Genomic DNA, 22,557 nt, shown 5'->3' on the forward strand with positions numbered 1-22,557 from the left:
TGCACAAATAAGGAATTCTCAGGTAACAGACCTCTTTAAAGATTCAAGTTATGGTCTTCCCTTGGTTTTTGAAGGGAATTGGTTCCAGGATCCTTCTTGGAACCCAACTCTTTCTTATAAGGGACATGACCATTCCCTTATATAAAATAGATGCTCATGTCCCTTATATAAAATGTATTTGCATATAACTTACACAGTTCTTCCCTATACTTTGTCATCTCTAAATTACTTATAATAATGCAATGTAAATACTCTATAAATATTTGTTATACTGTATTTTTAAATTATTATTATTATTATTATTATTATTATTTTGAGACAGAGCCTCAAGTGTTGCCCTTGGGTAGAGTGCTGTGGCATCACAGCTCACAGGAACCTCCAACTCATGGGCTCAATCGATTCTCCTGCCTCCGCCTTCCAAGTACCTGGGACTATAGGCGCTTGCCACAATGCCTGGCTATTTTTTGGTTGCAGTGTCGTTGTTTGGTGGACCGGGCTAGATTCAAACCCGCCAACTCAGTGTATGTGGCTGGCACCTTAGCCTCTTGAGCGACAAGCACAGAGCCTTTTATTTTTTTAAGGCAGTCTCAAGCTGTCGCCCTAGGTAGAGTGCTGTGGTGTTATAGCTCACAGCAACCTCAAACTCTTGGGCTCAAGCAATTCTCTTGCCTCAGCCTCCTAAGTAGCTGGGACTTTAGGTGCCTGACACAATGCTCAGCAATTTTTTTTTTTTTGCAGTTTTTGGCCAGCTCTGGGTTTGAACCCACCACTTCTGGTATATGGGGCTGGCGCCCTACTCCTTGAGCCACAGGCGCCACCCAGCTCAGCTATTTTTTTGTTACAGTTGGCATTGTCGTTCTCTGTAGATTCTAGTTATCAGACCTTTCTTGGAAGCATAACCTGCAAAAATCTTCTCCCATTCTAAAGTTTGTCTGTTTGCTTTATTTACTGTGCTCTTGGCTATGCAGAAGCTTTTTAGTGTGATCAGATCTCAGTAATGTATTTTTGGTATTTCTTCAATTGCCGGGGGAGGGGGTGGTCCTCCTCATAAAATATTCTCCCAGGCCAATTTCTTCAAGTGTTTCCCCACACTCCCTTCTAGTATTTTTATAGTTTCATGTCTTAAGTTTAAATCTTTTATCCAGTGAGAATCAATTTTTTTTTTTTTTTTTTTGTGGTTTTTGGCCAGGGGTAGGTTTGAACCAACCACCTCCGGCATATGGGACCGGCGCCCTACTCCATGAGCCACAGGCGCCACCCGGGGGTCCTATTTCAATCTTCTACAGGTCCCCAGCCAGTTCACCCAGCACCATTTGTTAAATAGGGAGTCTTTTCCCCACTGCATATTTTTTTGATAGGCTTGTCGAAGATCAGATGACGGTAAGTAGTTGGGTTCATCTCTTGGTTCTCTATTCTGTTCCATAAATCTACAGCTGTTTTTGTGCCAGGACCATGGTGTTTTGATCACTGTAGATTTATAGTATAGCCTAAAGTCTGGTATAACGTGATAACCTCCTGATTTTGATTCTTCCCAGCCATGAGCATGATATGTTTTCCCATTTGTTAACATCTTCAGCTATTTCTTTTCTCAGAGTTTCATAGTTCTTTTTATAGAGATCTTTCTTCTTTGGCACTATTGTAAAAGGAATAGAGTCCTTGACTGTTTTTTTCAGCTTGACTATTGTTGGCATATATAAAAGCTACTGACTTGGGCAGTGCCTGTGGCTCAAGGAATAATAAACTGTGGGTGGTGGGTTCAAACCCACCCCAGCCAAAAACGGCAAAAAAAGGGCTACTGACTTCTAAGTATTGATTTTGTATTCTGAGATGCTGCTGTATTCCTTGATCACTTCTAAGAGTTTTGAAGTTGAGTCCCTGGCATTTTCCAGGTATAGGATCGTATCATCAGCGAAGAGTGAGAGTTTGATCTCCTCTGACCCTATTTGGATACCCTTGATCACCATCTCTTGCCTTATTGCAATGACTTAGACTTCCATTACTATGTTGAATAGCAGTGGAGACAGTGGGCATCCTTGCCACATTCCTGATTTGAGTAGAAATGTTTTCAGTTTTACACCATTCAATATGATATTGGCTGTGGGTTTGCTGTAGATGGCCTATATCAGTTTAAGAAATGTCCTTTCTATGCCTGTTTTCTTAAATGTTCTGATCATGAAAGGATGCTGGATGTTATCAAAGGCCTTTTCCTGTGTCAATTGAGAGAATGATATGGTCTTTTTTTTTTTTTTTTTTTTTGTAGAGACAGAGTCTTACTTTATCGCCCTCGATAGAGTGCCATGGCATCACACTGCTCATAGTAACCTCCAACTCCTGGGCTTAGGCGATTCTCTTGCCTCAGCCTCCCGAGTAGCTGGGACTACAGGCACCCACCACAATGCCCGGCTATTTTTTGTTGCAGTTTGGCCAGGGCTGGATTTGAACCCACCACCCTTAGCATATGGGGCTGGCGCCCTACTCACTGAACCACGGGCGCCGCCTTGGTCTTTTTTATTTTATTGTTGTGATGTATTATATTTATAGATTTGTGTATGTTGAACCAACCCTGTAACCCCAGAGTAAAACCAACTTGATCATGGTGTATAATTGTTTTTTTTTTTTTTTTTGGCCGGGGCTGGGTTTGAACCCACCACCTCCGGCATATGGGACCAGTGTGCCCTACTCCTTGAGCCACAGGCGCCGCCGGTGTATAATTTTTTTGATGTGTTGTTGAATTCTGCTTGCTAAGATCTTATTGAATATTTTTGCATAGATATTCATTAATGATATTGGTCTGTAATTTTCTTTCTTTGTTGGATCTTTTCCTGGTTTGGGAATCAGAGTGCTATTTGCTTCAGAGAATGTGTTGGGAAGTATTCCTTCTTTTTCTATGCTTTGGAAAAGGTTGTATAATATAGGTACTAGTTCCTCTTCAAAGGTTTGATAGAATTCGGATGTGAAACCATTGGTCCCAGACTTTTCTTTTTTGGGAGATTTTGTATTGGTTGATGCTATTTCAGTGATTGATACAGGTTATTCAAGATTTCTAATTCTCTCTGGTTGAGTCTAGGAAGGTGCTGTGCTTTCAGGTATTGGTCTATTTCCTTCAGATTTTCATATTTCTGGGAATAGAGATTTTTGTAGTAATCATTGAGGATTTTTGAGTTTCTGAAGTGTCTGTTGTTATTTCTCCTTTATCGTTTCTGATAAAACGATATTAGAGATTTTACTTTTCTATTTATGGTTAGGTTGGCCAAAGGTTTATCAATTTTGTTAATCTTTTCAAAAAACCAAGTTTTTCTTTTTCTTTTTCTTTTTTTTTTTATTGTTGGGGATTCATTGAGAGTACATTAAGCCAGGTTACACTGATTGTAATTGTTAGGTAAAGTCCCTCTTGCAATCATGTCTTGCCCCCATAAAGCGTGACACACACCAAGGCCCCACCCCCCTCCCTCCATCCCTTTTTCTGCTTTTCTGCACCACCCATAACCTTAATTGTCATTAATTGTCCTCAGATAAAAAACCAACTTTTTCTTACGTTGATCTTCTGAATGATTCTTTTGCTTTGTTTTCTTTTTTTTTAAATTTCAGCTTGGTTGTTCATTCTTCTTCATTTGAAGTACTCTTTTTTTGGTTGTTCATTTTCTTCTTCCTCTGGTGATGCTCCTTCCCATTGCCTCCCCAGTAGCTGGGATTACAGACGCCCACCACAATGTCCGGCTGTTTTTGATGTTGTTAGTAGAGATGGGGTCTTACTCTGGCCACTGCTACTCAATAGTAGTCTCGAACCTCTAAGCTCGGACAATCCACCCAGCTCGGCCTCCCACAGCGCTGGGACTACGGGCGAGAGCCATCATACCTGGCCTTCTTTTGTTTTGTTTTTTTCTTTTTTTTTTTTTTTTTTTGTAGAGACAGTTTCACTTTATAGCCCATGTTAGAGTGCTGTGCCGTCACACAGCTCACAGCAACCTCCAACTCCTGGGCTTTGCGATTCTCTTGCCTCAGTCTCCTGAGTAGCTGGGACCACGGGCACCCGCCACAGTGCCCCGCAGGTGCCCGGCTATTTTATTGTTACAGTTTGGCTGGGGCTTGGCTTGAACCTGCCACCCTCGGTATATGGGGCCGGCGCCCCACCCACTGAGCCACAGGCACCACCCCATTCTTAATTGTTTTCAATTTCATTTAATTTTACCCTAATTTTGGTTATTTTCTTTTCTTCTGTTGGGTTTGGGGTTAGAATGTTCTTCCTTTTCCAGTTGCTTGAGATGATCCATTAAGTTGTTCGCTTCCTCTCTTTCTGTTTTCTTGATGAAGGCTTCCAATGTTGTAAATTTCTGTCTTAGGACTGTCTTTGCAGTATCTCACAGGTTATGATAATTTGTGTCTTCGTTATCATTTTGTTCCAGAAATTTGGTGATTTCCTTCTTAATCTCGTCTTTGACCCAGCTATCATTCAGCCTAAGATTATTTAGTTTCCATGACTTTGTTTGAGTATGGTGATTCCTGTTGCTGTTGAGTTCAACTTTTATTCCATGGTGGTCCGAGAAGATACAAGGAATAAATTCTATACTTTTAAATTTGCTGAGGTTAGACTTGTGTCCTAGGATATTATCTATTTTGGAGGATGACCATGGGCCGATAAGAATGTATATTCAGTTTTATTAGGGTGAAATGTTTTTTTTTTTTTTTTTTTTTAGGGTGAAATGTTCTGTAGAGGTCTGTAAAGTCCATTTGTTCTAGGGTCAGGTTTAAGTCTAGTATTTCTTGGTTTAGTTTCTTCTTGGAGGATCTATCCAAAACTGTCCAAGGGGTGTTAAAATCTCCAACTATTCTAGTGCAGGAAGGTATCAAGTTGTTCATATCCATTAGGGTCTGCTTTACAAATTGAGGAGCATTCTGGTAGGGTGCATAAATGTTAATTATCGAAATCCCTTCATGTTGGGTGTTTCCCTTGACAAATATGTAATGACCTTTCTTATCTTTCTTTATCGTTGTTGGTTTAAAGCCAATTGTATCTGCTACTAAAATTGCAACCCCTGCTTTTTTCTGGTTTCCATTTGCCTGTATTATACAACTCCATCCCTTTATTCTGAGTCTGTTTTTATCCTTTAGGGTAAGGTAAGATTGTTTTTTTTTTTTTTTTTTTTTTTTCTCTTCCAGTTTTTGGCCGGGGCTGGGTTTGAACCCACCACCTCTGGCATATGAGGCTGGCACCCTATTCCTTTGAGCCACAGGTGACACCCAAGGTGAGATTCTTGTATATAGCAGATATCCGGTCTGAGTTTTATGTATCCAGTCAGCCAGCCTGTGCCTCTTTAGAGGACAATTTAAACCATTCACATTAATTGAGAGAATTGATAAGCCTGGTTGTGTTTTGGGTGTCATGATTTTCCGATGTCAGTGGACATTTTTAATCCTTTGACTACCGTGGCAGTTGTGGTTTGTTCAAGAATTTCTGGGTGAGTTTACTTTGGAGGTAGAGCATTGTGCTGTTTGTTGTGGAGGATGGGTTGCAGAATATCCTGGAGAGGTGGTTTAGTTATGGCAAATTTCTTTAACGTGTCTATGTCATTACAGTATTTGATGTCTCCATCACAAATGAAACTCAGTTTGGCTGGATACAGGATCCTGGCTGGAAGTTGTTTTGTTGTGGGAGACTGAAAGTCCATGACCATCTTCTTCTGGCTTAAAACATTTCGGCCGAGAGATCTGTAGTCATTCTGATACTTCTCCCTTTGTAGGTGATGGTTTTCTTACATCTGGCTGCTTGCAGAATTTTCTCCTTTGTGTTGACTTTGGCAAAGTTAATCACAATGTGTCTGGGAGATGCTTTATTTGGATTGAGTGTTGCTGGGGTTCTGAAACTGTCTGCTATCTGAAGTTCTATATTTCTTGTAATGCTTGGGAAATTTTCCTCCAGAATCTCTTGGAGTAGAGCATCTGTGCCTTTAGGACCATTCTCTTCTCCTTTGGGAATTCCTATAAGATGAATGTTTGATCTTTTGGAGTGATCCCAGGGAATGATCTCAGGGAATGATCAGTTTTTGCTCTCCATTTGTCTGCCTCTTTGAGTGTTTGGAAATATTCAAAAGCTTTGTCTTCAGTTTCAGAGATCCTTTCTTCTGCCTGGTCGACTCTATTACTGAGGGATTCTACTGTATTTTGGAGTTCCTCAACTGATTTTTTAGTTTCCTTGAGTTCTGCTATCTCTTTTCTCATTATGTCCATATCTTTGGTTACTTGGGCTTTGAATTCATTAATTTCTTGAGACAACTTTAGAACTACTCTTTGGGGGCGGCGCCTGTGGCTCAGTCGGTAAGGCGCCGGCCCCATATACCGAGGGTGGCGGATTCAAACCTGGCCCCGGCTGAACTGCAACCAAAAAATAGCTGGGCGTTGTGGCGGACGCCTGTAGTCCCAGCTACTCGAGAGGCTGAGGCAGGAGAATCGCCTAAGCCCAGGAGTTTGAGGTTGCTGTGAGCTGTGTGATGCCACAGCACTCTACTGAGAGCAATAAAGTGAGACTCTGTCTCTACAAAAAAAAAAAAAAAAAAAAGAACTACTCTTTGGAATTCAACTTCTATCTTTTCTTCTATTTATCTTACTTGCAATTCATATTCTGAATTCAGTTTCCGACATTGCTGCCTTTTGTCTGTGCATGGCATCTTCAGTTGTATCTCCTTTGTCATTTCTTCGGGGCAGTGGGTGTGTGTGTGTGTGTGTGTGTGATCTACTCTGGTTGTTTATGTTGCCAGAGTTTTTCTCTTAGGTCTGCACCATGTTTATTTTCCACCATTTGGTTATTAGAACTGGTAGGGTGAGATTGAATTGGGGTTTCCAGGGAGTAGAGATAGCACCTTAGCAAAGCACTAGGCTTTGTAATTATGGCTTGTCTCCTACACCCTTGCAAAGGCCCCTTTCAGAGTTTTGGCCAGAGACTCTGAGGACCTACTTGGTGAGATAGCGCAAGCTAGCTCTGTTTTGATATCAGCCAACCTCTACCCTATCCTTGGAAGCCACATTATTAGGTTTAAATCTCCACTGTGAAGAGATACAAACAGCTGCGGCGCCCACCCCCACCCTTCAGTTTTTTTCTGCCACAGAATTTCAGAGGTGAACCTCAGAATGTCCCAGAGTAGATAGCCCCAGACACGGGTTCCAATTAAATTGTCTCAGGCAGTGCAAACCCTGCTCAACAGAGAGAGGTTCAAGGATTTCCAACAGCACAGTTGGAGCCAGGGATCCACACCCCCACCCAGAAGATTCAGTCCACACTGTTGTCCGCTTCTCTGCTCACAGGCCCAGTTGGAGCCAGGGGCCATGCCCCTGCCCACGGGTCTCAGTCCACACCCAGCTAGCCTCTGCTTGCCAGACCAGTTGGAGTCAGGGTACCACGCCCCCATCTGCCAGTCACAGTCCACACTGCCTTGTAAGCCCTGTTAGAGTCAGGGCACTGTATCCCACCATAGGTCTCAGTCCTCACCTGGTAAGCCTCTGTTCACCAGCCCCGCTGGAGACGGGACCATGCTGTAGCCCTCAGGTCTTGGTTCACACCCGGTAAGCCACTGCTCAAGGGTTCTGTTGGAATTAGGGGACCACGCCCTTGCTCTCAGGTCTCGGTCCACACCTAGGAAGCCTCTGCTCTGGGGCTGGGGACCAGCCCTGTCTGCCAAACTCAGTCCACACAGGGCAACAACTTTCCCGCTGTGAGTGCCGTCAGAGCCAGGAGTTCTGCACTCCCATGCTGCCAGACACAGCCCAAACTGAGGGTCAGTACCACCACTGGCCAGGCATAGTCATAACCAGGGAACAGCTCCTCCTCCCCCCAAGTGTCCCTTTCTTCCCGCACCCTCTTTCTTCCCTGTTAGTCACAGATTTCATCCTGATGGTTGGTGGTCCACACTATGCCCATATCTTTCAGGACAAGATGAAACACTCTGTGCTCTGCAGGGCACAGAACTTCAGTCTGCCATGTGAGGGAGATGCATGGACTGGGAGTTCGGATTTGTGGGGGAAAATATCTGTTCAATTTTATGCCTGGCAGGGTGGTGTCTAGATTCATAAGTGGGATCTCCATGGAGAAAGAGACCTGGAGTTTAGCGGATCTCTCCAACAAGGTAAAATGAGAGGTCTTTTGTTCCCTGCTCGTTTGCAGATAGTCTGCAGCAGGTCTCCTGCTTGGGTGAGAGGTCTCTCAACTTCCATTCAATAGGTTTTGTACTTGAAATTTGTTTTCTTGAACATTCTTCCTTGTAGTTACAGCTTGCCAAACTTCTGTCTTGGCTCAACTCCCCACCTTTGGCTTCATAAAGTCTGATTCCGTCCAGTTTTTCTTTATCTGCTCAGGAGCCTCTGCTGAGAGTTACTACCAGTTGGCCGTTTTCTCAGAATTCTCCATATCTTTTTTTTTTTTTTTTTAAGACAGAATCTCACTTTATTGCCCATAGTAGAATGACGTGGTGTCATAATTCACAGTAACCTCAAACTTGTGGGCTTAGGCAATCCTCTTGCCTCAGTTTTTCATTTTTATTTATTTATTTTTTTATTAAATCATAGCTGTGTACATTAATGTGATCATTGGGCACCATACACTAGTTTCATAGACCGTTTGACACATTTTCATCACACTGGTTAACATAGCCTTCCTGGCATTTTCTTAGTTGTTGTGCTAAGACATTTACCTTCCACATTTACTAAGTTTCACATATACCCTTGTAAGATGCACTGAGGTGTAATCCCACCAATCTCCCCCTCCTTCTGCCCACCTCCCCCCTCCCTTCCCTCCCTCTCCGCCTTCCCCCTATTCTTAGGTTGTAACTGGGTTATAGCTTTCATGTGAAAGCCACAAATTAGTTTCATAGTAGGGCTGAGTACATTGGATACTTTTTCTTCCATTCTTGGGATACTTTACTAAGAAGAATATGTTCCAGCTCCATCCATATAAACATGAAAGAGGTAAAGTCTCCATCTTTTTTTTTTTTTTTTTTTTGTAGAGACAGAGTCTCACTGTACCGCCCTCGGGTAGAGTGCCGTGGCGTCACACGGCTCACAGCAACCTCTAACTCTTGGGCTTACGCGATTCTCTTGCCTCAGCCTCCCGAGCAGCTGGGACTACAGGCGCCCGCCACAACGCCCGGCTATTTTTTGGTTGCAGTTTGGCCGGGGCTGGGTTTGAACCCGCCACCCTCCGCATATGGGGCCGACGCCCTACTCACTGAGCCACAGGCGCCGCCCGTCTCCATCTTTTTTTAAGGCTGCATAATATTCCATGGTGTACATATACCACAATTTATTAATCCATTCGTGGATCGATGGGCACTTGGGCTTTTTCTATGACTTAGCAATTATGAATAGGGCTGCAATAAACATTCTGGTACAAATATCTTTGTTGTGATGTGATTTTTGGTCTTCTGGGTATATGCCTAGTAGAGGAATTATAGGATTGAATGGCAGATCTATTTTTAGATCTCTAAGTGTTCTCCATACATCTTTCCAGAAGGATTGTATTAATTTGCATTCCCACCAGCAGTGTAGAAGTGTTCCCTTTTCTCCACATCCACACCAGCATCTCTGGTCTTGGGATTTTGTGATACAAGCTAGTCTTACTGGAGTTATCTCAAAGTAGTTTTGATTTGCATTTCTCTGATGATTAAAGATGATGAGCATTTTTTCGTATGTCTGTAGGCCGGGCGCCTGTCTTCTTCAGAGAAGTTTCTCTTCAAATCCCTTGCCCAGCCTGCGATTGGATCACTTGTTCTTTTCTTGCTTATACGTTTGAGTTCTCTGTGGATTCTGATTATTAAACCTTTGTCTTCTGCCCACATAGGAGACATAACCTGCAAATATCTTCTCCCGTTCTGAGGGCTGTTTGCTTGCTTTACTTACTGTGTTCTTGGCTGTGCAGAAGCTTTTTTTTTTTTTTTTTATTTGTAGAGACAGAGTCTCACTGTACTGCCCTCGGGTAGAGTGCCGTGGCATCACACGGCTCACGGCAACCTCCAACTCCTGGGCTTACGAGATTCTCTTGCCTCAGCCTCCCGAGCAGCTGGGACTACAGGCGCCTGCCACAACGCCCGGCTATTTTTTTTTTTTTTTTGTTGTTGTTGTTGTTGCAGTTTGGCCAGGGCTGGGTCCGAACCCGCCACCCTCGGCATATGGGGCCGGCGCTCTACTCACTGAGCCACAGGCGCCGCCCAGTGCAGAAGCTTTTTAGTTTGATCAGGTCCCAGTAGTGTATTTTTGAAGCTGCTTCAATTGCCCGGGGGATTCTCCTAATAAAATACTCGCCCAGGCCAGTTTCTTCAAGGGTTTTCCCTGCACTCACTTCTAGTATTTTTATAGTTTCATGTCTTAAGTTTAAATCTTTAATCAAGTGAGAGTCTATCTTAGTTAATGGTGAAAGGTGTGGGTCCAGTTTCAGTCTTCTGCAGGTTGCCAGCCAGTTCACCCAGCACCATTTGTTAAATAGGGAATCTTTTCCCCACTGAATGTTTTTTTTTTTTTTTTTTTGGCCGGGGCTGGGTTTGAACCCGCCACCTCCGGCATATGGGACCGGCATCCTACTCCTTGAGCCACAGGCGCCACCCCCCACTGAATGTTTTTAATTGGCTTGTCAAAGATTAAATAATGGTAAGTAGCTGGATTCATCTCTTGGTTCTCTATTCTGTTCCAGACATCTACTTCTCCCTTTTTGTGCCATGCTGTTTTGCTCACTATCGATTTACAGTACATTCTCAGGTCTGGTAGTGTGATTCCTCCTGCTTTGTTTTTATTTTTGAGTAATGTTTTGGCTATTAGTTTTTTTCTGATTCCATATAAAATGAAGTATTGTTTTTTCAAGATCTTTAAAGTATGACAGTGGAGCTTTAATAGGGATTGCATAAAAATTATATATTGCTTTGGGTAGTATGGACATTTTAATGATGTTGATTCTTCCCAGTCATGAGCATGGTATGTTTTTCCATTTGTTAACATTTTCAGCTATTTCTTTTCTTAGAGTTTCATAGTTCTCTTTATAGAGATCTTTCATGTCCTTTGTTAGATAAACTCCCAAATATTTCATCTTCTTTGGCACTACTGTGAAAGGGATAGAGTCCTTAACTGATTTTTCAACTTGACTATTGTTGGTATATATAAAGGCTACTGATATATGAATGTTGATTTTGTAACCTGAGATGCTGCTGTATTCCTTCATCATTTCTAAGAGTTTTTGAGTAGAATCCCTAGTGTTTTCCAGATATACAATCATATCATCTGCGAAGAGTGAAAGTTTGATCTCTTCTGACCCTATATGGATACCCTTGATTGCCTTTTCTTCCCTAATTGCGGTGGCTAAAACTTCCATTACAATGTTAAAGAGCAATGGAGACAATGGGCAGCCTTGTCTGGTTCCTGATCTGGGTGGAAATGATTTCAGTTTAACTTCATTCAATATGATATTGGCTGTGGGTTTGCTGTAGATGGCCTCTTATCAGTTTAAGAAATGTCCCTTCTATACCAATTTTCTTTTTTCTTTTTTTTTTTTTTTTTTTTGAGACAGAGCCTCAAGCTGTTGCTCTGGGTAGAGTGCTTTGGCATCACAGCTCACAGCAACCTCCAACTCCTGGGCTCAAGCGAGTCTTCTGCTTTCGCCTCCCAAGTAGCTGGGACTACAGGCGCTCGCCACAACGCCTGGCTATTTTTTTTTTTTTTGGTTGCAACCATCATTGTTGTTTGGCGGGCCCAGGCTGGATTTGAACCTGCCAGCTCAGGTGTATGTGGCTGGTGCCTTAGCCACTTGAGCCACAGGTGCCGAGCCTGTACCAATTTTCTTAAGTGTTCTGATCATGAAGGGATGCTGGATGTTATCAAAAGCTTTTTCTGCATCAATTGAGAGAATCATTGTCTTTGTTTTTTAACTTTGTTTATGTGCTGAATTATACTTATAGATTTACGTATATTGAACCAGCCTTGAGACCCTGGGATAAAACCGACTTGGTCATGATGTATAATTTGATTGAAATTGTGCTGGATTCTGTTTGTTAGGATCTTGTTGAATATTTTTGCATCTATATTCATTTGTGATATGGGTCTATAATTTTCTTTTCCTGTTGGGTCTTTTCCTGGTTTGGGGATCAGGGTGATGTTTGCTTCATAGAATGTGTTGGGTAGTCTTCCTTCTTTTTCTACGTTTTGGAACAGGTTGAGTAATATAGGTACTAGTTCCTCTTTAAAGCTTTGGTAGAATTGTGACGTGAAACCATCTGGTCCCGACTTTTCTTTTTTAGGGAGGTTTTGTATGGTTGATGCTATTTCAGAACTTGATATAGGCCTGTTCAACATTTCCACTTGATTCTGTCAAAGTCTTGGAAGGTGACGTGCTTCCAAGTATCAGTCAATTTCCTTCAGATTTTCATATTTCTGAGAATAAAGTTTCTTGTAATATTCATTAAGGATTTTTTGAATTTCTGAGGAGTCTGTTGTTATTTCGTCTTTGTCGTTTTTGATTGATGAGGTTAGAGATTTTACTCTTTAACTCATTAGGTCGGCCAAATGTTTATCGTTTATTAACCTTTTCAAAAAACCAACTTTTTGATTTATTGATCTGTTGTATAATTCTTTGGTTTTCAATTTCATTTAATTCTGCTCTAATTTTGGTTATTTCTTTTCTTTTTTTTTTTCTTTGTAGAGACAGAGTTTCACTTTATTGCCCTCGGTAGAGTGCCGTGGTGTCACACAGCTCACAGCAACCTTCAACTCCTGGGCTTAGGCGATTCTCCTGCCTCAGCCTCATGAGCAGCTGGGACTACAGGCGCCTGCCACAACGTCCAGCTATTTTTTTTGTTGCAGTTTGGCCGGGGCTGGGTTTGAACCTGCCACCCTCCATACATAGGGCTGGCACCCTGCTCACTGAGCCATAGGCGCCGCCCTGGTTATTTCTTTTCTTCTACTGGGTTTGGGGTTGGAATGTTCTTCGTTTTCCAGTTGCTTGAGATGTCCCATTAAGTTAACTTGCTCTCTTTCCATTCTCTTTTTTTGTAGAGACAGAGTCTCACTTTATAGCCCTCGGTAGAGTGCCATGGCCTCACACAGCTCACAGCAACCTCCAATTCCTGGGCTTAAGCGATTCTCTTGCCTCAGCCTCCCAAGTAGCTGGGATTATAGGCGCCCGCCACAATGCCCGGCTATTTTTTGGTTTGCAGGTTGGCTGGGGGCGGGTTTGAACCCGCCACCCTCAGTATATGAGGCCGGCGCACTACCGACTGAGCCACAGACGCCGCCCTCTCTTTCCCTTCTCTTGAGGAAGGCTTGCAGTGCTATAAATTTCCCTTTTAGGATTGCCTTTGCGATATCCCAGAGGTTCTGCTAATTCATGTCTTCATTGTCGTTTTGTTCCAAAAATTTGGCAATTTCCTTTTTTTTTTTTGTGGTTTTTGGCCGGGGCTAGGTTTGAAGCTGCCACCTCTGGCATATGGGACCAGCGCCCTACTCCTTGAGCCACAGGTGCTGCCCAGCAATTTCCTTTTTAATCTCATCTCTGACCCAGCTATTATTCAGCATAAGGTTATTTAACTTCCATGTTTTTGTGTGAGTATGCAGATTCCTGTTGTTACTCAGCTCAAGTTTTATTCCATGGTGGTCCGAGAAGATGCAAGGAATAATTTCTATTCCTTTAAATTTACTGAGGTTAAACTTGTGACCTAAGATGTGATCGATTTTGGAGAAAGTTCCATGGGCTGATGCGAAGTATGTGTATTCAGTTTTGTTGGGATGAAATGTTCTGTAGATGTCTGCTAAATCCAAATGTTGGATGGTTAGGTTTAAATCTAAAATTTCCTTGTTCAGCTTCTTATTGGAGGATCGATCCAACACTGCCAAAGGAGTGTTGAAATCTCCGACTATTATGGAGCTGGATGAAATCAAGTTGCTCATGTCTGTTAGAGTTTCTCTTATAAATTGAGGTGCAGGGCGGCGCCTGTGGCTCAGTGAGTAGGGCGCCAGCCCCATATGCCGAGGGTGGCTGGTTCAAACGCAAACCCGGCCAAACTGCAACCAAAAAATAGCCGGGCATTGTGGCGGGCGCCTGTAGTCCCAGCTGCTCGGGAGGCTGAGGCAAGAGAATCGCGTAAGCCCAAGAGTTAAGAGGTTGCTGTGAGCCGTGTGATGCCACGGCACTCTACCCGAGGGCGGTACAGTGAGACTCTGTCTCTACCAAAAAAAAAAAAATTGAGGTGCATTCTGGTTGGGTGCATAGATACTAATAATTGAAATCTCATCATATTGAGTATTACCCTTAACAAATATGAAGTGACCATTCTTGTCCTTCCTTACTTTTATTGGTTTAAAGCCTATTGTATCTGCAAATAAAATTGCAACACCTGCTTTTTTCTGATTACCATTTGCCTGAAATATGGATGACCATCCTTTCACCCTGAGTCTATATTTATCTTTTAAGGTAAGATGTGACTTTTGTATGCACAAAATATCTGGCCTGAGTTTTTGTATCCAGTCAGCTAACCTATCCCTCTTTAGAGGACAGTTTAAGCCATTCACATTAATGGAGAATATTGAGAAGTCTGGTAAAATTTTGGGTATCGAGTTTTTCAAAAGTCCAGTGGACATTTTTAATCCTTTCGCCAGTGTGGAAATTGGAGTTTGATCAAAGGTTCCTAGTGAGTTTACTTTTGTGGTAGAGGATTGGGTTGGTCATTATGGAGGATAGGTCTGAGAATATCCTGAAGAGCTGGTTTGGTTATGGCAAATTTCTTTCTTTTTTTTTTTTTTTTTTGGCCGGAGCTAGGTTTGAACCCACCACCTCCGGCATATGGGACTGGCGCCCTACTCCTTGAGCCACAGGCGCCGCCCTATGGCAAATTTCTTCAACGTATGAATGTCATTAAAGTATTTAATTTCTCCATCATAAATGAAACTCAGTTTAGCTGGATACAGCATCTGGGGTTGAAAGTTATTTTTCTTTAGGACGTTAAAAGTCTATGACCACTTTCTTCTGGCTTGAAAAGTTTCAGCAGAGAGATCTGCAGTCATTCTAATATTCTTCCCTTTGTAGGTAAAGGCTTTTTTCTGTCTGGCTGCTTTGAGAATTTTCTCCTTCATATTAACTTTAGTGAAGTTAATTATGATCTGCCTGGGGGATGTCTTATTGGGTTTGAGTCGTGCTGGGGTTCTGAAGCTGTCTGCTGTCTGAATTTCAGAATCTCTAGGCCTGTCTGGAAAATTCTCTTTCATGGACAAGGGCCTCTGTGCCTAGTGAGGCCACTTCATCACTTTCCAGGATTCCAATGAGTCGGATATTAGCCTTCTTTGAATTATCCCAGAGCTCACTGAGAGAATGATCCGTTTTTGCTCTCCTTTTCTCTTCCTCTTTGAGAGTTTGGGAGCGTTCAAAGGCTTTGTCTTCAATGTCAGAAATCCTTTCTTCTGCTTGCTCCACTGTGTTACTGAGGGATTCTACTGTATTTTTCAGATCTTTGAGGGCTGCAAATTCTTGCTTCAGTGTGTCTAAGTCTTTGGTGGTTTTGTCTTTAAATTCGTTAAATTCTTGAGACAACTTTTGAATTTCTCCTCGCATTCCTAATTCTGACTTTTGAATTGCTGCTTGAAGTTCTAATTCCAAATTTTCCTCCACTTTATTAATCTTGTTTGCGATCCAAATTCTGAATTTGATTTCTGATATCTCAGCCAGTTGTTAATAAATGGGATCTTCAATTACATCTGCCATAGCTTTCCTTGGGGGGGGGGTGTTGATCTATTCTTGTTATTCATGTTACCAGAGTTTTTCCTCTGATTCCGCCCCATGATTGTTTTACTTCCTTTGATTTTTCCCTTGGAGCTTTGTCGAGGACCCGTACAGTGTACTCAGATACAGTGCTGTGGCCTGAGAAACTGGGGCCCTGTTTGGTGTGGTGTGGTAAGTGGTTCTGTCTTGTTTTTAGCTGGTTTCTGTCCCACACTAGTGAAACAGTTACTCTGGGTTGAAGTCTCAGCTGTGGAGAAATACCAGCAATTAAGTCACCCTGCCCACCACAGGCAACAATTGGAAAAGGAAAATCAAACCTTCCTACAACCACATACCCAGAGCACCACCTGAATTGTCCTCAGGCGATTGGCTTAGTTCAAAAGGTCCAAATGAATTGTCTCAGTCAGCACCTGTCTCGAGTGGGAGAGTTTAAGAGGTCTCTGGGAACTGGATCACAGGGGTCTGGTGACTACTCTGATATGGCTTGGTCCAGTGCTGCGTGGATTCAGGAGGAGCCACCCAGCAAATAGATCAGTCTGGGAAGGTTGATACCTCCTTCCCCACCTTGCACCTCTGTCACACCCAGTCACTGATAGCTCTGCAGTTGGCTGACCCAGTTGCCTGTAGGGAACAGATACTCCAGGGGTTTGCACCTGCCTGAATCACAATGAAAGCTGCCAGGCCTCTGCGCTCTGCCTCTATCTAGCAGGAGGAGGTGAGGCCTGACAGCCTCAGGTGCTTTGTGAAGGTTGGGGGGGTGTTCACTCAGGTACATCCTGCCCCTGATTGATGTTACTGACAGAACCAAACAGAACTGCTAAATTCCCCTGCAGAAGAGAAGCTGTTTTGAGTTCCAAAGCCCTGTCTTTGCTCCTGCAGGTTTGTATTAGGTTACCTGCTAGTTCTGTCCTGCTGCCTTTCTTTGTCTATAGGCTGACAATCCCCTGAGGGCCAGGTGTGTCTTAGGCTCAGTAAAGTGGTCCTCTGGGTCAGCCCCACCCTAGGAGCTTCCCAGGTATGTGAGTTGGTACCGCCTCAGGCAAATCCTTTACTCACTGGGTTGTTGCTGGCCTCCTCTAGTTGCCCAGGGAGACGGGGTGTGGCTTCAGAATATCCAGGAGTGAGCCGTATTGCTGTTAAAAGAAGGCTGCTTCTTGGAGCCTCAGGAAACTGCTGCTCTGGTGTGGTTCCCTCTCAGCTGACCGTGCTCTCCTCGCTTCCGCGCCCCAGAGCCACCACTGGCCAGCTGCAGTTTAGGCACTGTCCACACCCCTCGAGAAATCACCCAAGAATCTGAACTCCTGGGGGACAGGCCTCCAGACCTCAGAGTGAGAGTGGAGGGGAGTGCTGGGAGCTCAGAGTTGCAGGTAGAGAATATATACAGTTTTACGCCTGGCCGTATTGCTGCTAAAAGACAGCTGCTGCTCCGTGCCTCAGGGAACTGCTGCTCTGGTGTGGTTCCCTCTTTGCCGACTGGCCTCTCCTCGCTTCTGTGCCTCAGAGTCAGCAGTGACTGGCTGCAGTTTAGGCACTGTCCACACCCTTCGAGAAATCACCCAAGAATCTGGACTACTGAGGGACAGGCCTCCAGACCTCAGAGTGAGAACGGAGGGGAGTGCTGGGAGCTTAGAGTTGCGGGTAGAGAATATATACAGTTTTATTCAGTTTTATGCCTGGCAGGAGAACGCCGTGGCACCCTAGTAGGGGAGGTAGGTCCAGTTTTTAGAGGGTCTCTCCGGTGGAGTGTAGTGGGAGGACCTTTGAACTCTGCCTGTTTGTTTGTGGGGCATTCCGAGCTGTTCTCATGGGGGAGGGGACTCCCGTCCGCTTGGTGATGGATTTTGTACCTTTTGTTTGTATCCTTGTGGTCGCAGCTCACCTCAGCGGGGTTGATGTGTGTTCTTCAACCTTCTCTCTTGGTGTAGCTCAAATCCACCAGGTTACTTGCTAAATTTTTGTCCTTTAACTCTCCTTCTGGACGGGAGCCTCTGTGGAAAGCTGGCTTCAGTCAGCTATCTTGTCTCCACCCCAGTTTTTCATTTTTTTTTTTTTTTTTTTTTTGTAGGGACAGAGTTTCACTTTATGGCCCTCGGTAGAGTGCCATGGCATCACACAGCTCACAGCAACCTCCAACTCCTGGGTTTAAGCGATTTTCTTGCCTCAGCCTCCCGAGTAGCTGGGACTACAGGCGTCCGCCACAACGCCCAGCTATTTTTTTGTTGCAGTTCGGCCGGGGCCGGGTTTGAACCACCACCCTCGGTATATGGGGTCGGCGTCTTACCGACTGAGCCATAGGCACCACCCCCAGTTTTTCATTTTTAATAGACAGGGGCGGTACCCATGTACACCAAGGCAGGTGGGTTCGAACCCAGCCCTGGCCTGCTAAACAACAATGACAACTGCAACAAGAAAATATCCAGGTGTTGTGGTGGGTGCCTGTAGTCCCAGCTTTTTGGGAGGCTGAGGCAAGAGGATTGCTTAAGCCCAAGAGTTAGAGGTTGCTGTGATGCCATGGCACTCTACCGAGGGTGACAAAGTAAGACCTATGTCTTAAAAGAAAAACAAAGAAAGAAAGAAAAATAGAGATGGAGTCTCACTCTTGCTCTGGCTGGTCTTGAACTCATCAGCTCAAGCAATCAAACCACCTTGACCTCCCAGAGTGCTAGGATTACCAGGCATGAGCCACCACGCCAGGCAACATACGTTTTAGATCTCAGTCAGATACCTGAGTTAATTGAGGACAGAAAATAACTTTTCACAGCCATGACTGGCCAGCTTACATTGTTTTGTTCAAGAATTTTGATCTAGTAATTTAGTTTCTCTGGTAGCTGCTGAGAGACACCTGAGATTCCCATGAGTACCTTGTTGACTCTTATATCCCAAAGAATTCTCTTCTGTTTGGGGGTATCCTGTTCCCTTGAACTTCAGGTGTACCACTGTGTGTGTGTTTGTCAGAGTCTCTGATTTACTAACTACATTTTTGAGAATTTGAACACTTCCATATTTTATGTAGACTTACAAGCTTTTATGTAATGAAATAGCTGGTGAAATTTAGTAATTTAAATATAGAAGGGAAGAACTCCCTCAAACCAGCAAGTGCTTGGGTTTATGCTTCACTATGTGCAAGTCATAGTATCTGTTTCTTTCTGTAGACAGTCTCTCATTCTGTTGCACAGGCTAGCAGGGGTCCTCAAACTTTTTAAACAGGGGGGCCAGTTCACTGTCCCTCAGACCGTTGGAGGGCCGGATTATAGTTTAAAATAAACTATGAACAAATTCCTATGCACACTGCACATATCTTATTTTGAAGTAAAAAAAACGGGAACAAATACAATCACACTGCCTCATGTGGCCCGCGGGCTGTGCCGTAGTTTGAGGACTCCTGGGCTAGAGTGTCAGGGCAACAGCCTAGCTCACAGCAATCTCAAACTTCTGGGTTTAAGCAATTCTCTGACCTCTGCCTCTTGAGTAGCAGGACTATAGGCACCTGCCACAATGCACAGCTAATTTTTCTATTTTTAGTAGAGACAGGGTTTCTTGCTTCATTCCTGAACTCGGGGTGTCCCACCTTGGCCTCTCAGAGTTATAGGGGTGAGCACCCCCTGGGTCTAAGTCTTTATTTCTTAAGGGATTTAGTTGGTAAGTAGGGCAAGCAGGCTTGACCAAAGGGTCTACCCTTTTCCTGTTCGGAAAAAGCTGCCTAGCCAGTATAGTTTGAAACTAAAATATGCTTGATGTGGGGAGACAATGTGTGTTGACATTTATTTTCTCTGTGGCTTAATCTTTCTTTCTTTCTTTTTTTTTTTTTGTGGTTTTTGGCCAGGGCTGGGTTTGAACCCGCCACCTCTGGCATATGGGACCGGTGCCCTACTCCTTGAGCCACAGGCACCACCCTCTGTGGCTTAATCTTTTAAAAGTTACTGTCAGAAGTTCACACTGAGAACTGATAGTTACTTTATAGAGACAAAGGTTATTTCCCTTCTTTAGCAGCAGAAATAAGGGAATACAGCTTAGGGAAAAAAAGTCTTTTCTAACATAGAAAGAAAGCCTATGAGTGTGATAGGCTTTTGTGGTTAAGTAGCTAAATTGCCCAAGTTTAGGGAAAGCTTGCTTGACGCGAGGAAGCTATTCCACACAGTGGTAGGTCTTTTATTCCTCTTAATCAACGTGTATGTTAATGAAGAGGAAGCATAGCTATCGTGGGGGTTTGAATGTGTAAACACAGCTTCTTGTTTGGAGATGACCTTTGTGGTGTAAACTTGTGCAGGTCAGTATAGATTTCTCCAAGTTGAGAGGAGCTACTTACGAAGGCCCTTGAATAAGTACAACCTGAAATCATGTTCCAGTTCTTCTTTCACTTAGAAATATTCTGGCTTAAAGGTCTACTCTATTTATTTATTTTGGGACAGAGTCTCACTATGTTGCCCTTGGTAGAGTGCAGTGGAGTCACAGCTCACAGCAACCTCAAACTCTTGGGCTTAAGCCACTCTTTTGTCTCAGCCTCCCAAGTAGCTGGGACTACAGGCATCCGCTATGTTACCTAGATTCTTTCCTTTCCCCCTCCCCTTACTTCCCTTTCTCTGAGAAAACGCACCAGGGTCAATCAGTTTTTGTGAAGATCGAATCTGTTTTTGATTTTTGTAGGCACATGTATTATTTATGGTACATTAGGCACTCATTTATTGACTGAGTTTTTCTATAAAACGAGGTTGTGGAGTTGGGGTGAGGCTAGTAGAGTGCTAGTTAGCTTTTGGAATACACAGGACCTTAACTGGAAACATTCCAAGCAAAGTCTAATGAAGTAGATAATGAATATAATCAGTAAATATTAGTACTGTGGGTTAGATCCTGTTTCTGATACACACCAAATTGTATTATAGGTAGGCACTACTCACTGTAATTCAGCAAACATGCACAATGAGTCTATGCCTTTCTCCTGCCATCACTTTTTTTTCTTTTTTTTTTTGAGACAGAGTCTCATTCTGTTGCCAGGCTCGAGTGCCCTGGCTTCAGCCTAGCTCACAGCAACCTTGAATCCAACCCTTCTGGGTTCAAGCAGTCTTCTTGCCTCAGCTTCCCAAGTACCTGGGATAATAGGTGCCTGCCACCAGGTCCTGCTAATTTTTCTATCAGGATTTATTAGATCTGTGGTACATCTTAATGGTTAAATAAACATTATATTAGCATATATTTTTAAAATGACTTGAATTCCTGACTTAAAAGATCATTAATTCTGAAGTTTCTATGGTTGATGATTACTGCCAGATTTCAAAGGCGTCTTAATGATACTTTCTTTGGAATTGTTTATTTATAGGTAATTTCCTTTAAGGAAACTTAACCAAATGCTAACTAAGTTAATTTATTTCCTTTTGGCAACAGTTCTTGTGACTTCTCACCGGGTGACTTGGTTTGGGCCAAAATGGAGGGTTACCCCTGGTGGCCTTGCCTGGTTTACAACCACCCCTTTGATGGAACATTCATCCGAGAGAAAGGGAAATCAGCTCGCATTCACGTACAGTTTTTTGATGATAGCCCGACAAGGGGCTGGGTTAGCAAAAGGCTGTTAAAGCCATATACAGGTAAGAGTCACTGCAGAGTGTGTGAGAGAATGAATGTGTCTCTTTTCCATGTAGTGAAATTAAATGTGTTTTATTTCAGTAAATTGCAAGAATGGCAGTTATGAAAGCTTCTGGCACAGGAAAGAGATACGATGCATCTGGTCTTCAGCCAGTTTATTTAGATTTTTTTTTTTTTTGAGATAGGAGTCTTCCTATGTTGCCCTCTGTAAAGCACTGTGCTGTCATAGCTCACAGCAACCTCAAACTCCTGGGCTTAAGCAATTCTCTTTCCTCAGCCTCCCAAATAGCTGTGACTACAGGTGCCCACTACAATGCCTGGCTGTTTTGGTTGTAGTTGTTATTGTTGTTTGGCAGGCCCAGTGTTTTGTTTTTTTTTTTTTTTTTTTTTGAGACAGAGCCTCAAGCTGTCACCCCGGGTAGAGTGCTGTGGCGTCACAGCTCACAGCACCTCCAACTCCTGGGCTCAAGCAATTCTCCTGCCTCCGCTTCCCAAGTAGCTGGGACTATAGGCACCCACCACAACGCCTGGCTATGTTTTGGTTGCACCCGTCATTGTTGTTTGGAGGGCCCAGGCTGGATTCGAACCCGCCAACTCAGGTGTATGTGGCTGGCACCTTAGCTGCTTGAGCCACAGGCACCAAGCCTTTTTTTTTTTTTTTTTAAGACAGAGTGCTTGGTAGAGTGCTTGTGGCATCATAGCTCACAGTAAACTCAAACTCTTGGGCTTAAGCCAGTCTTTTACCTCAGCCTCCCAAGTAGCTGGGACTACAGGCGCCTGCTACAACACTGGGCTATCTTTTTAGAGATGGGTCTCACTCTGGCTGAGGCTGGTCTCAAACCCGTGAGCTCAGGCAATCCACCCACCTCGGCCTCCTAAGTGCTGGGATTACAGGCAAGACCCATCACGCCCGGCCATTTGTTTTGTGAGATAGTTTCACTCTGTCGCCCTGGGTAGAGAGTGCATCATCAGAGTGAACTCCTGAGCTCACAACTTTCTGAGTAGTTGGGACTATAAGCATTGCCACTACACCCTGCTACTTTTTCTATTTTTGGCAGAGACAGGGTCTTGCTCTTACTCAGGCTGGTCTCAATCTCAAGCAATACACCTGCATTGGCTTTCCAGATTGCTAGGATTACAAGTTTGAGCTACTATGCCCAGCCTGGAATGGAGTTTTTTATTTATGTCTTTTGAGTGACTGCAGCAATATTAAGCCCTCATCATCATCTCATGGTTGGAAGTAATAA

At 43.6% G+C, this 22,557-nt stretch overlaps 1 protein-coding gene across 1 annotated transcript in view; it reads left to right on the top strand.

Annotated features, from left to right (window-relative positions):
• Positions 1-22,557, top strand: part of MSH6 (mutS homolog 6) — a 44,833-nt gene that overhangs the window by 7,449 nt on the left and 14,827 nt on the right. The window contains exon 2 of the mRNA XM_053590144.1: positions 21,113-21,312. Coding sequence (XP_053446119.1) covers positions 21,113-21,312 — 200 coding nt within the window. The remainder of the gene's footprint in view (positions 1-21,112; positions 21,313-22,557) is intronic.

The sequence above is a fragment of the Nycticebus coucang genome, chromosome 4 (genome assembly GCF_027406575.1).
Source record: "Nycticebus coucang isolate mNycCou1 chromosome 4, mNycCou1.pri, whole genome shotgun sequence".
Lineage (NCBI taxonomy): Eukaryota > Metazoa > Chordata > Mammalia > Primates > Lorisidae > Nycticebus > Nycticebus coucang.